This window comes from Ascaphus truei, chromosome 2 (assembly GCF_040206685.1).
Source record: "Ascaphus truei isolate aAscTru1 chromosome 2, aAscTru1.hap1, whole genome shotgun sequence".
Taxonomy (NCBI): Eukaryota; Metazoa; Chordata; class Amphibia; order Anura; family Ascaphidae; genus Ascaphus; species Ascaphus truei.
Genome location: NC_134484.1, coordinates 66,629,787 through 66,645,223, shown reverse-complemented (window position 1 = coordinate 66,645,223; position 15,437 = coordinate 66,629,787). Strand labels below are relative to the sequence as shown.

Genomic DNA, 15,437 nt, shown 5'->3' with positions numbered 1-15,437 from the left:
TGACGCTGCAGCATTATGTGACATCATGACGCCGCTTGAGGGCCGGCAAGTAGGTGAAATGCCTGGGCCACATTTCACCTCAGATCTGCCCCTGGGTTCCACCAATTTTGAAAGTCACCAGAAGAATAGACCAGTGCACCGGCAACTTTCTCTGGCGGTACCTGCAGGAAAAAACTTTGATTGCCAAAGTACCAAAAGCAGCTAATTAGTTTGGGTACAGTGCGATCAATTTACGTAATCTAATATGGATTTTAATCAGAAACAGTCCAATAAACACAGTGTTCCTCTGATGACACCCAACGGGTGAGTAGAAATATGGGGTTCCTTATGGAAGCAGGGAATGGATGTATTTAAAGAAATTGATGAAAATAAATTTGGCACCCAAAAAGAGAAAAATAAATGTAATCTCTTAACCAAAATAATTTGAATCTAGGAGCAATAAATTACATTGTCTAAATGTCAGGATAGTTGGAGTAGAATGTGAGACAGGCCCAAATAGTGAGCAATGTACAATACTATGGTCCCAAAATCAGTTTCTCAGAGTCCAAATACAAATTTGATTTCAAAGTTCCAGAGTAGTACATCCCATGACCCCACACAACGATAAAAAAGGGTTATATGGGAATATCAACACACACACACACACACACACACACAAAACATGTAAGCTTTTACCTGTTACTATTGTAACAAGCCTGGTGATATGAACCAAGATCTGTCTTGGGATATTTCTTGTGATCTTGGATAAGAAGAAATGCATGATTCCAAATAAAGAACATTTATTTTCAATCATAAGGAATAATATTCAGGAAAAAAAGGGGGGAATAAAATAGTGTAGAAAAGTCTTAAAACTAAAAGGTAGACACACAGATCCCACAGTGAAAGGATGAAGGAGGATGAGACTGCAATATTATTCCATTAAAAAGGCTTCTAGGTCTATAGCTACATTTAAATCCCCCTTGGTACTAGTGTAATTAATAACGTCATTAACTTTACCAGCGGTTGTTGCTCTGAACTCCCATTAACTTATTATTGATTTGCGTGAGGCTGGAATTATACCTTGTATCTAAAGATCTGGATTTCCTACATTGAGATACGGGAAATATGGGACTTGTGAGCTGGCATTGAATACCAGAGATTGGCAGAATCCTTTAAATTCTACTGAGCTGAATGGATGTCCGGTAACACTATTTAAGTAATAATCCCTGAAGAACAGGGCATTACTGGCCAATAATGCCCTGGCTGGAAGAGCTGAACCCAGCCAGGGCATTATTGGCCAGTAATGCCCTGTTCTGAGGGGATTATTACTATTATAGGCTAAATGTAGGCTTATTTTTATTTTATTTTTAATTTTTCATAAAAAAGATACATTTTTGTAGTCATATTGATTTTTATCAGCATGATTGTCTACATTCTTATGCTTTTACTGCAAGTTTATTAAAAGTAAATTGTACATATACACAGACACACACACACACTCTGCAACCCCCAATATATACACACACTCTGCAACCCCCCCTATATATACACACACTCTGCAGCCACCCCCCCCCTACACCCACAAAACACACTGCAGCCCTCCTCCACCCTTTACACTCACAAAACACCCACACAACACAGCAGTCCACCCTCTACACCCACAAAACACACTGCAGACACGCACACTAACAAAACAGACTGCTGACCAATCTACATCCATAAAACACACACCAGCAGCCCCTCTCTACACCCACTGCAGCCCCCATGTAAACCCACGCACTGCAGACACACACAACACTCTGCACCCCTCCTCCACCCACCCTCCTCCACCCACAAAACACACACTGCAGCCACCCCTCTGCACCTACAAAACATACTGCAGACACACAAATCAACAAAACAGACTCTGCCACCTCTACATCCACAAGACACACACCAGCAGCCCCCCCTCTTCACCCACTGCAGCCCCCTGTAAACCCAAACTGCAGACATAAACTAACAAAACACTCTGCACCCCTCCTCCACCCACAAAACACACACTGAAGCCACACACACTGCAGCCCCCCTCTACAAGAACAAAACACACACAATAGAAACACACCAACAAGACTCTGCTGCCCCCTCTTCATCCACAAAACACACACCACACCAACAGAAGACACACACTAATAAAACACTCTGCTGCCCCCTTTACACCCACAAAACACACTCAGCAGACACACAAACCTTTCCCTTCACTCTCCTGTGCGGAGCTCTCTGCAGAGTGGGGGAGGAGTCAGTGCCTTCTGTCCAATCACCTCCCCTGTCTAAGTGCAAATTTCACTCTTTGTGAATGAAACCTGAAAGCTGATTGCCTGAAAAAACTTGGCAAGCTGCCAAAAATTCCAGGCCATTACTGATTGGATAATGCCCGGAATTTTAACCAATCAGAGAGCAGGGATTTCAATAATGCCCTGAATTTACCAGCTTTCGCCTATAATACCAGTTATACACACTATGCGATATTAACCTTTTCATCTTGGATTGAGGATTTGTCAAAACGCTAGATCCATTAAATATTTTTATACTGTATCACACTATGGCGCGTGCGCTTTTCACCTTTGTTTTTTTAAATATCTTTTCTGATGTGGTTCATCTTTGGAGGAGCGGTTCCTGATTCCTGAGCCCATTGGAGACATTTTTGGGGTTCTATTTGTTCTCTTTACATATATTGACTTTTGTGGACTTCATTACAATTATTAATTTCTTAGTCAAATTATTATTTTTTTGTACCTACCATATATTGTTTTTCTATTCAACGTATATATCGCTGTTCCCCATTACACAATTACACTTTTGATATTATTGAAGGAGCGCGACTGACAAACCCTTCTCTCTACATATATTTTAAAAAAATCTTATGTGTCAAATATCTAAGGCTGCGGCCCCCCTGCCGCTGAGCTCGCTAATGCTTGGAGAGCGGTGATGTCACGAGCTCTCCAAGCATGAGCGATCGCTGTCCTGCAACATTTTTAGAGCAGGAGTGGGGGGGCATGGCTATTACGGGAGGGGGGGTATCATTGGCTGTATCTCTCTCTCTCTCCCTCCCTCTATCTCTCTCTCTCTCTCTCTCTCTCATATATATATATATATATAGGAGAGAGCGCACGCCCCATAGCGTAAAATTGTAACAATTTATTGGGGGGGGGGTGGGAGAGGGGGAGGGATAAGAATCGCACTCACAAGATGTCAAATATAAAAGAACAGTTGTGAAATAATATCACCGCCAAGCTGCAATAATACCGCAATCCAAGGATAGGGTCCACCGAAAAGATGATACTTGTAGTCAGTCAGAATCGTAAACCACCTGGTGTAGCCCTTCCGTGGGTTTTCTGCTGCTGGGCTAGGTGTCTCACTTCATTCAGAGGAACAAAAGGTCTGTATAAACATCCAGCGCGACCCGACCAGATCGCGCACTTCCGTATTGACACAATGTCGTGACGTAGTAACGTAGTGACGTCCCTGACGCGTTTCGTCGCAACAGCGACTTTCTCAAAGGGGGAGTGAGTTCAGAGTTCACATGAAGGGATATAAAAACCCTATTGTTGCTTGGCAACCCTCATGAATTAGTCATTAATTCAATCTTTATTGGTATTATCAATGAAATGACTCTAGGGCTAATAAGGTTACATGTTAAATACAATTTAAGGATTGGAATATAAACATCAAACTAAAATAAAAAAAGATACATGAAATAGACACAGGAAACAAGAAGCTATACAGAATACAACTCATGTGTATTAAATGAATTTATTAAGCTCAAAAATGCAACAATAGTACCTATTGGAAACTATAAAAAGAAATATTAAAATATATTGTATCAAAACCATATAAATAATATTCTAAAAAATAAAGATAAGAAATTAAATAAAAATGTTAAAACATAAAAGGGTATACATATGTTGAAATGTATCAAATTCATGAGTAGATCTTATAACACAATCATAATCTATAATAGCAGTCAGTGTTAAAAAGACTCGGAAACCTGTATAGATGTGGATATATTTCCCAGTAAGGCAACTAATATGAATAAAAATAAATACATATAGATCTATTTAGTGTAATGGACACATAACACTTCGTGAAAAATGATATATTATAAGTATATGATCTCAATAAGAGGCAGGAGAAGAAGAACTAAAAGGAACATCATATAAATGGGTGCTAGTAGCAGGAAGGGATTTTGGAAGAAGGAACTATACCAGGGTACTTGTGTCCAAACACTCATTAAGTCCACCAGGAGACAATGTGCCTAACTGGTGGATCCAGAATGTCTCCTGGCGACAGAGAATCTTAAAGCGGTCGCCACCCAGAGCAAGAGGAGAAAAGTATTCAAGACCCATAATAGTGAGAGTTCTAGGATCCCCATTATGCAGCAGTTTGAAATGTCTGGATACACTATGGGAATTAATACCATTTATTACATTTCTCCTATGCTCCAGGAAGCGAGTGCTCAGAGGGCGTGTCGTACGACCCACGTATTGTAGGTCACAACCACATTGTAGCACGTATCTCGCCCTCTCTTCCCATTTGTCAGAACAGGGTCACCCTGCTCTCAGCACAGAAGTATCTCTCCCTTGTCTCCCCAAGCAGACCGCTTGGGAGAGCGTGTGTGCACGCGCATGAGCACGCGAGCACAGCGGGAGAGGGGATGTGGTGATCAACATTGAAGAAGGTAAGCGCCACAAGCGAGCTCAGCGCCAGCAGGGTCTCAGCCTAAGACATGCAATAGAGGTATATAGCCATCCCTGTCATTATGGTAAAGGTATATTTGATACCTATTCTAATTTGAGGATAATTAGGAGATGTTTAATTATTTTAAATCACACTAATGGGTTGTATGCATCCCTAGATGACTGTATGAACTTGTATATTCAAAAACACATATAGATTATGTTTTGCATTATTTTGTATTTGATCCCAATCATGTTCTAAGCCCAGATATAGAAGGGGCTAAACTGCTGTGGGTATTTAAACCCTATAGCAGATAAAGTAAGTTGTCCGAGCACTGACAAAACGCGTCTGAATGGAAGCAATAAGCAGGGAACTCTGTGCTGCCACTGGAAGAGTCGTCACCCGGAAACCAGAGCCACACACCGAGGTTTGGGAACCAGGACGATGTGAAGACCGGTTGTCGGTTGGACCACATACATCGTGGACGCATCCAGGCGAGCCCAAAGCACGAGAATCATTACCCTTTGATGTGCCTTGTTTTTAATTACGTTTGTGAGTGCATATGATTAATAATTTAATACAGCTTGTATGTTATTAAATATTACTACACCATGAGGATGGTGTTTGCGCTTCAATCTTCTACATCAGTGTTTTTCAACCTGGGTTCCGCGGGTATCCCTATAGGGTCCCCCGTAATTTTCATGTCATTTGAAAACTGTATGAAATATGTATGAATAAATATATATCTTAATTTATATAGCGCCATTAATGTACATAGCGCTTCACAGCAGTAATAGTTACAATCATATAAATAACAAATACAAATAACACAAAGGGAAGAAGTGCTTCAGACATAAAAGTGACACTTAGCAAAATGAGTCTCGGCTCCGAAGAGCTTACAATCTAATTGGTAGGTAGGAAAAAAAAACGTACAGAGACAGTAGAAAGATGATCTGGTAAGTGCGTCTGCAAGGGTCAACGTTTATGTATTGAGGTGTAAAGTATCAGCCATGGAGCTACTCATATGCTTCGTTAAGGAGCTGTGTTTTAAGATGGGTCTTATATATGGATACAGTGCTGGTCGGATATTGAGGGGAAGGGCATTCCAGAGGTGTGGGGCAGTCAGTGAGAAAGATTTAAGGCGGGAGAGGGCTTTAGATACAAAGGGGGTAGAGAGAAGACATCCTTGAGAAGAACGCAAGAGTCGGATAGTGTATAGCAAGAAATTAGGGCTCAGATGTAAGGAGGGGCAGAAGAGTGTAAATCTTTAAAATTGAGGAGAATTGAGTGTGTGATAAGGGATTTCAGCAGGGGATATGCCGAGACAGATTTAGGAAAGAGTAGAGTCATTCTGGCAGCAGAAGAATTGAAAATGCATCTGATCTAAGACGCACTATTAGAAAGGGTTGGGGTTAGTCAGAATTTCACAATTTTATTATAGGATTCCATAGCCTAAAAAAGGCTTGAAACCACTGTTCTAGATACTCCATTTAACCACATTCAGGAAGGAATCCTTTTAAAGAAAAAAGAAGCAGCACCTAATCTCACTTCTTTTTATTAAGCATACTAAAATACTTTTTATGGACATTGCACTATATGAATCTTACTTCATGAGAGCGGATTTACTGTGTTATAGGCAGAATTAGAAGCGCTTATGTTGGTAGGTATCAACCAAATTTGTTTTTCACACTGCACTGATGTTTTATTATATATATTAACAAAATATAATCGCTTCACAGTATTATTATTCTAAAATATATTTAACAAATTTAGATTTACAGATACTTGTCTAAAAATTTAAATCCACAATTATTACTTAACACTTTGGGTGCCCTTTAGACTTGGCTACTACATCTTGGAGTCTGGCAACCCAGGGGCCTAATGACATAGTAGCCATAAAGTTCCTGCTTATTTTTCTAGGAGACATAGCTTTCCCCGCTCCAGAACTCCATCTACAAGGAAGTGGAACGGAAGGAGGAACACTGACTATCAGTGACCGAGCGTTCACTTCCGAGAAAGTGATCGCAGTGCAGAAGGGGTGGTGGCACTCTGGGGCTGTGACCCCTCCAGCACTTAAAGCATTAAATTGCATCACATCAAATAATTTCAGATACGAACTATGCGTAATGGGATAGGCTGCGGCCCCGCTGGCGCTGACTGCGCTCATGCTTGAGAGCGGTGATGTCACCAGCTCTCCAAGCATGAGCGCTCGGCAGTCCTAGCTATATCGCAAGCGGGCGCGGGGGGGAGGCGTTGCAGGCAAGCTGAGCGCACTCGAAAGTCATTTTTTTTTTATCTAAACGCCGAGTGCATGAGGGCGTGCGCGTGGATGTGACATCCACATTGACCAAGGTAAGCGCGCCAAGTGCTAAGTGCACTCAGCGCCAGCGGGGACTCAGCCTTAGTCATAACAACCTTGAATATTTTATTGTGCTATTTACTACTTTTTACCACGACATTCAACGCAAAAAAATAAAAAGATGCGCAGATCGTGTTAGCACACAGGCCCCAACAAAATAGGTATGAAGCCATCAACACCCGTAAGAATTGGGCATCTTATTTTGCACGCAATATAGCTTCAGCCACGTTCCGTTTCTGATATGACAATGTTGAGATGCCACATTCACAATAAAATGATGAATGGGAATGAAGGAGCAGGAGTCGTCGTGTGGTTTATAGACAAAACAGGAGGATAAAAACCAAAAATCAATGCCAGCACCATGTCCCGCAAATCAATTTCTCTACCAGTATTTTACACACTAAAAATTAGACCACTATTCTGCTGTGGTCAGAGCATTATAAAACGGCTGACGCATAAAGATACATGGAAAAGAAATTACAAATGATGAGTTGTCGAATTGAGGTCAAGAGGCAGCTATGAGACAAAAGAGACTCAGGAGAACACACTTCCTCCATACCACAAAAATGCTGCCAACCTGTGACTACTATGCTCTGCCTTCAACGTGTAACCTGGTACAATTCAAAAAGTAGCTGCAGTGTGGTTATCAAGAGGAAGCGATGCTTGTTTGTAAGGAATCCACCATTTCCTCTCTGCCAAAAACACTTGTTTAAAAAGTCATGTAAGATTTCTATTTAAAGCCTCAGCACGGCCAAGAAGGAAATGGCCTGCTGGCAATAGATTAGCTTTGTGGCAGTGCCAGCCGGCCCTCCAGCTAAACAGTGTGCAGGATCATTTCAACATGCATTCCCAAGTAACAAAAATTGTACTTTTACAAAAAATACCGCAGACCGTGGACAGGGTCCAGGAAAAGCAAGGGAAATTGACCCTGGCTTTCATGCTTGTCTTTATCAGTCAAATGTCATCACTAAAACAGAATCGAAATAAATCAACACATGTCCAGGAAGCTTGTGAGGTCAGTTCAAGCTGAAAAATAAGCAATGGGGACAAAAACCTTGACATTTCTTAGGAACCAAGTTACTAGTGTGATTAGATCACTAGATGTCCACTAGATCCCTACAGTACCTTATTATCACTATAGTTTGAGTGCAATAACTCTTTCAGTGCCTCATGGCGCTGGGGCAACGTCATATTAAGTGCCGACCTCTGGGCCTTATGAAGTTGCTCCAGATTAAGTTACATTTGACTTGTTTTGGGGTATGATCACGACCTCAATTTTCAGTAAGACAAGACTGCAATTGGGATGGAAAAGGGGACCCTCCTCTCCCGTTCCTGGCCGGCTAGTGATCAAAGGATCCAGGAGACACCAATGGCTGCAAACGTTTCAAAGGGTGAAAGCCATTTCCAAATTATTTTTCATAAGTGAGCAAAAGTAACATTTATATATTGAATTTATGTATTAGCTTGGCACTTTTCTCCCACTTTGTAGCAAAATATCAACTACAAAACAAAAAGGAGTGTTCAACTGGTTGTGTTTTTACAGTCTGTCAATATTATTCTATAAGAACCCGCTGCGCTAATCTGACCAGTCTGTCATATATATGTGTCACAGAAATAACAGGGAACTTGTAGTACACCTATTTCTAATAAACACGGCCTAAAAAATCTTGGCCATTAGCTTGCACCTGCACTTGAAAGATGAGTTCTGCCATGTGCACCTGTCAACTGAAGCCCTACTTTACTTTACAGAATGGGACGTTTGGTCGCGGCTGTTTCGACACCACCTAATTGCTGCCGGTTTTAGGGTAAGGGATTTTAGGGGAAGGATTTAGGGTAAAGGGGTTAGTGTAACAGGTTTTAGGGTAAGGGCTTAGGGTAGGGGGTTTTAGGGAAAGGACTTGGGGTGGGGGGTTTAGGGAAAGGACTTGGGGTAGGAGGTTTAGGGAAAGGACTTGGGGTAAAGGATTTTAGGGTAAGGGCTTAGGGTAAGGGCATAGGGTAGGAGGTTTTCAGGTAGGGGGTTTAAGCACTTACCTCAGCAGCGAAGTGGTCGGCGGCGGTAGCTTCCGGCGCCAGGGTGAGTCACGGCAAAGTGCCAGCAGCCATTTGGTTGCGGGCGAAACGGCCACGACCAAATGTTCTAGACCGCTACTGCGCCCATCCACTAATTTCAGATCATAGACATCATTTTACATTGCACACCAAATAGCACAGGTTTTGCACAATGGGTTTATACATTACAACAAAAAGCTTAAAAACACAATAAAACCAACAAAATCAATTGTGATGGCACGTGTATTCCAGAAATGGTCACTTAGCATAGCTTTGTACAAGACTTATTTGATTATCAGAATTAAAGGAGTTCTAATCCTTCTAATCGACCGCTGACCTTTATTCGTGGATGGCTGTTATTACCTCCCAAACCCCATGTTGGAAAATTACCCTTTACCTTCTACTAACCGGTGCAACTAAATGCAATTTACTGGTTTGAGTGATTCCAGCTGTTCAGCAGATGATTACATTAAGCTTGAAAATATTACGCTGAAAATCAAGCTAGACCAATCAAATAATTAATCTGTAATCAATACAGCTCTCTCAATGAAGGTATTTTCCGCTCCCGTCAGTCACTTTTTGACTGGTTATGGAAACGGCACGCTTTTAAACGTCTATTTTTGTTTAGCCCCGTCTTATTTTTATCCGTCGCATTGTATTTCCTACCCTCTACAACTGAACAATCTACGAGGCATATGATGCCAAAAACATCCATACACATCTAGCCCCAAACACTCCTCCTCAATGGAAAGAAAAAGAAGCAAGAGGACACAGACTCTTACCAAGGGGGCTGCCATGTTTATTGTGTACTGGTCATTTGTATGCTGCCCGATTAAAATATAGTAATAATTGAACAGAATTGTATTTGGAAACACAGTATTGGTTTGATGTCAATTGATTACTACCGGGTGACAATATTGGTAGTTCCTAGTGGAAGAAGCCTGTAACATGTTCTTACCATCACCGCAATAACTTGTTTTTGTTTTATTATTTATGTGACCTGGCTGTATCCTATGTAACGCGATATAGTAATTATGATATTATTAGGAATGGGAAATACCAAACTGAGATTGGACAAATTCTTTCTACCCCATATTAATCTAAAGCCTTGTTTTAGTGTCCTAATAGTTTTTTTCCCTACGAAAACACATACTGTACATATATAATAGAAGAAGAAAAAATAGAAAAGAAAAAAAATAATAAAATTCGATGCACTCACATGTCTTCTTCCAAGATCAGGGATTTTACGACAATATAGTAGGATGAATCACTTACCTTGGAAGAAGACCTACGAGTGCATCTATTTCTTCTATTACTCCTACATTGAATGAATGCTCGGAGCACCCAGGCAGTACATACATGCTTCAGGGAGTTACCCCTTTTCATTGAACACACACACATTGATAGATTGCCCAGACCATGGTCCCATGTAAATTAAGTAACAGCACATAACAGAGTATGAATACAAAAAATGTGTACTGAGCAAAAAATGACAGGAAAATCTACATACGCACATACACATGTATGATATGATATTAGCATGTCATCCTAAAACATGCTCATTGTTCAACGCTGAGAACATGCCATTTTCCCCCATTAACGATTCAACAGAACTTTAAAGCCTGCGTTGAATTACTCCCTCGGGAAGTGAAGGGGTTAAGTCGTTTGAGCATTATAACCTCGTTAACTCATTTCCTTCTTTCTACTGGAAATGTTTTACCACAACTATGGCTAAAAAGCAGCCATTTATTCAACTCCAGTCTTATGGGTCTCAAATGTTCTCCAAGATATAATAAATGTGAGGGATTTGTGCCCAGAAGTTCCAGCCCGATTGCGGTCTATAGGCAATGGTCATGTCAGATACGATTATGAGCTGTGTGAATGGGTAAAAGACACCAGTTTGTGATAAAAACTAAAGGAGTTATTCATTTAACTGCGATAGTGCCAAGCAGGACACTATTGCACAGAAACTCAAATTGGAATCCATGGGAGTTTCCATATGATAGAACCCCGATTGGCACTATCACAGTTTAATAACCCCCTAAACCCGGGAATGACCACAACGAAATGACCACAGAAAGCACTACACTTCTGTAACTAACCTTCCCAGTCGGCCATCATGGAAAAAATACGTACAAACTTATGAGAATTTAACAAATTGTACATTTCTAACAATCAAATGATCTTGCTTACACGAATGCAACCATGCTAAAAGCGAAGATTTGTCTTTTGTTTCTATGAAAATCAATTACAAATTGCATTTCTTAAAAGCCTCTGAATTCATTCAGGCTTTCAATGTTGCTGCTGTGGTTTCTATGGCAATTCCTGGGGGGTCACTTTGATCCATGAACTTGGAGGTACAGGGCCCCTCAAAAACAGTCCATCAAAATCAGGGGCGTAGCTATAGCCCGGGCGCACGCACTCTTGGGGGACCCGCCAGGACATCTGGCCCAGCAGTCCAGTCGAGGGGGTGAGAGAGCAGGCAGCAGAGGCTGAGAGTGGAACTGAGGCAGAGCTCTGCCCGCCCCTGCTCTCCCTGACATCAGGGGGAGGAGGAGTTACTATGTGCTGCTGCGGGAAGGTATGTGTGTATTTGTGAGTCAATTGGCTGTGTGTTTCAGTCTGTCAGTGTATGTCAGTATGCTTAGTGTGTTTGTGTTAATGTGTTACAGTTTGATCTTTCAGTGTGCTGTATGTACCACAGTGTGCTGTGTGTGTTTCAGGGTTATTGTAGTGTGAGTGCGGGGGAGAGGGGTGTTAGTGTAGCTTGTGGGGGGGGGGGAGAGGTTATTGTAGTGTGCATGTAGGTGGTAATTCTAATTTGTGTGTTGTGGGGGGGGGGGAGGGTACTGTATTGTAGGGAAAGAATTGTATGTGTGTGTGGGTAAATTGTGTGTGTGGCCTGTGGGAGGGGGAAATGAATGCGAGGAGGGGAGGATTGAGGGAGCTGGAGGGAGTGTGTGAGAGGAAAAAGGGGGGCGAGAAATACATGAGGAGAGTTAGGATGTGAAAAAGAGTGGGGGCGGCTCGCAGGGCCACCAACACACTGGGGGGGGGGGGGGGCGCCCAATGGAAACTCCTTAATATGTTCACTCATAATGGGGCCCTGAATAAAAATGTTGCCAGGGGACCCGCACATGTCTAGATACGCCACTGCTCAAAATCTACAAAGACACGAACATTGTCCGAGAATGGATAGCCAAGCGTTTAAAAAAAGTTACCAAAAAAAAAGGACAGAGGGCAGACAGACAGATATTTATATTTGACTCAGGTAGCACTACCTCCTGCTTGAAAAAAAAATTGTCACCAACTTTAGCAGAAACCTAGGAGTTTCACAGGGCAAAAGTGGAACAATACCTGGGTGAAAGTACAGACCCTCTTGCAGTAGTTTGTGGTTTGCAGAACAGAATTTGTATATGCCCCACAAGAAGAAAAAAAAAAAAAAAAAGATTAACAAACATTCAACATTGGGACTAGATACTATTAAAATACAATGGGACTTGCAAGTCTCACAACATACCACGGAGGGCTCTATATAACAACAACTGATATAGCGCTTTTCTCTCAATGGGACTCATAGCGCTTCACAGCTACAAAAAGGAAAAGACGAAAACATTAAGATTACAAAAGAGACCCAACACAAGGAAAGATACAATACAGGATGGGACAGTACTGTCGCTATTAAATGCCGTCCAAGTGAAGGTGCGCAGACGGTACGTGTCGTAGCTGCCACAGGTGCTCTGCAAGAACAGTCCTGCATGATCACAGAACCGCCAATAGTATTAAGAATAAAGACATAGTGGCAATCCAGTGGTCTTCAAATAGTAGAAAAAAGGATTAATATAAAGGTGGACGTTTTGGTCCACTGGTGAACCTTTATCAAGATTCGCCTGCAGACCGAAACGTTGATCTTCATAATACATTTTTCTACTATTTTAAGTCTATTTTTGCTATTAAATGCCGGACAGCTTGTGGTTCATTAAACACCTGTGTAAATAGGTCGGTTTTGAGCCTGTGGGTATATAGATTTCCAGAGAACGGGCCTGTCTCACTGTACGACAAAGACTGTTCCAGAGAGTGGCAGCAGCGTGGCTTAAAACTCGGGTCCCAAAGGACGTCAAGGAGATTCTGGGAACTGTTAGGAGTCCTTCATCTGCAGATTGAAGTGAGCGAAAGGGAGTGTAGGGAACTAAAAGCGCTTTCAGATAGCTGGGACCCTGGTTTACTAAACTCTAAACCCTACTTAGCAACGTCTTTAAGCTGCAAAATAGAGATAAAACCATTGAAAAAAATGGCACCATATTTATCAAACACACAATGGAATCCCACTGATGCAACGGTATGTTTCCTTAGATACATTTCAGGCAAATCTTCTGCACTGATTTTGCCCCAGTTTTGCACCCGGGAGTTTTTAGTAACTAACCCCCTTAGACTTTAATCGCTCTGGTTTGGTTCCCTTTGCTACGGTCTGGCTTTTATAACTTGTTGTAAATCTAATTCACTGCATTCTATTGCCCATTTTAGAACATGCAAAGTACATTGCCGACGCTCTGTAAATAATATACATATATCAATATAACAAAAAAGTTTCAGCATTAAATATATACATTTAATTTTTTCCCCATCTCTACATGTAACGATTTGAAGAACACAATGTGAAAAGAAGCCTTACCCTCATAGGATGTATGTCTGCGTAGGGAGGTTTGCCTTCAGCCATCTCTATGGAAGTGATTCCCAGTGACCATATATCTGCAACACAGTTGTATCCAATTTCTTGTATTACTTCAGGAGCCATCCAAAACGGAGTTCCTATCACAGTATTGCGCTTTGCCATAGTGTCCTGGGAATAAATACAAACAGAAAGAAGACATTCATCTTTGAAATGAGAAGACCGGGCTGCGATCACACGATTGATTTATGCACAATATAATAATGTTATCATGGTTAGGGGCAGCACAGAGGGTGCGCACGGTCAGGGCCAGCACAGAGGGTGCGCACGGTCAGGGGCAGCACAGAGGGAGCGCACGGTCAGGGCCAGCACAGAGGGTGCGCACGGTCAGGGGCAGCACAAAGGGTGCGCACGGTCAGGGGCAACACAGAGGGTGCGCACGGTCAGGGCCAGCACAGAGGGTGCGCACGGTCAGGGCCAGCACAGAGGGTGCGCACGGTCAGGGGCAGCACAAAGGGTGCGCACGGTCAGGGGCAGCACAGAGGGTGCGCACGGTCAGGGGCAGCACAGAGGGTGCCCACGGTCAGGGGCAGCACAAAGGGTGCGCACGATCAGGGGCAGCACAGAGGGTGCGCACGGTCAGGGGCAGCAAAGAGGGTGCGCACGGTCAGGGGCAGCACAGAGGGTACGCACGGTCAGGGGCAGCACAGAGGGTGCGCACGGTCAGGGCCAGCACAGAGGGTGCGCACGCTCAGGGCCAGCACAGAGAGTGCGCACGGTCAGGGCCAGCACAGAGGGTGCGCACGGTCAGGGCCAGCACAGGGGGTGCGCACGGTCAGGGGCAGCACAGAGGGTGCGCACGGTCAGGGGCAGCACAGAGGGAGCGCACGGTCAGGGCCAGCACAGAGGGTACGCACGGTCAGGGCCAGCACAGAGGAAGCGCACGGTCAGGGCCAGCACAGAGGGTGCGCACGGTCAGGGGCAGCACAGAGGGAGCGCACGGTCAGGGGCAGCACAGAGGGAGCGCACGGTCAGGGGCAGCACAGAGGGAGCGCACGGTCAGGGCCAGCACAGAGGGAGCGCACGGTCAGGGGCAGCACAGAGGGAGCGCACGGTCAGGGGCAGCACAGAGGGTGCGCACAGTCAGGGCCAGCACAGAGGGTACGCACGGTCAGGGCCAGCACAGAGGGTGCGCACGGTCAGGGGCAGCACAGAGGGTACGCACGGTCAGGGGCAGCACAGAGGGAGCGCACGGTCAGGGCCAGCACAGAGGGTACGCACGGTCAGGGCCAGCACAGAGGAAGCGCACGGTCAGGGCCAGCACAGAGGGTGCGCACGGTCAGGGGCAGCACAGAGGGTGCGCACGCTCAGGGCCAGCACAGAGAGTGCGCACGGTCAGGGCCAGCACAGAGGGTGCGCACGGTCAGGGCCAGCACAGGGGGTGCGCACGGTCAGGGGCAGCACAGAGGGTGCGCACGGTCAGGGGCAGCACAGAGGGAGCGCACGGTCAGGGCCAGCACAGAGGGTACGCACGGTCAGGGCCAGCACAGAGGAAGCGCACGGTCAGGGCCAGCACAGAGGGTGCGCACGGTCAGGGGCAGCACAGAGGGAGCGCACGGTCAGGGGCAGCACAGAGGGAGCGCACGGTCAGGGGCAGCACAGAGG

The 15,437-nt window shown here is 44.1% G+C and overlaps 1 protein-coding gene across 4 annotated transcripts in view; it reads right to left on the bottom strand.

Moving 5' to 3' along the window:
• The window catches only part of STK3 (serine/threonine kinase 3), a 248,534-nt gene that overhangs the window by 188,187 nt on the left and 44,910 nt on the right, over positions 1-15,437 (bottom strand). For all 4 annotated transcript variants that reach the window (XM_075582648.1, XM_075582650.1, XM_075582647.1 and 1 more), the window contains exon 6: positions 13,776-13,943. In XM_075582648.1, coding sequence (XP_075438763.1) covers positions 13,776-13,943 — 168 coding nt within the window. The remainder of the gene's footprint in view (positions 1-13,775; positions 13,944-15,437) is intronic.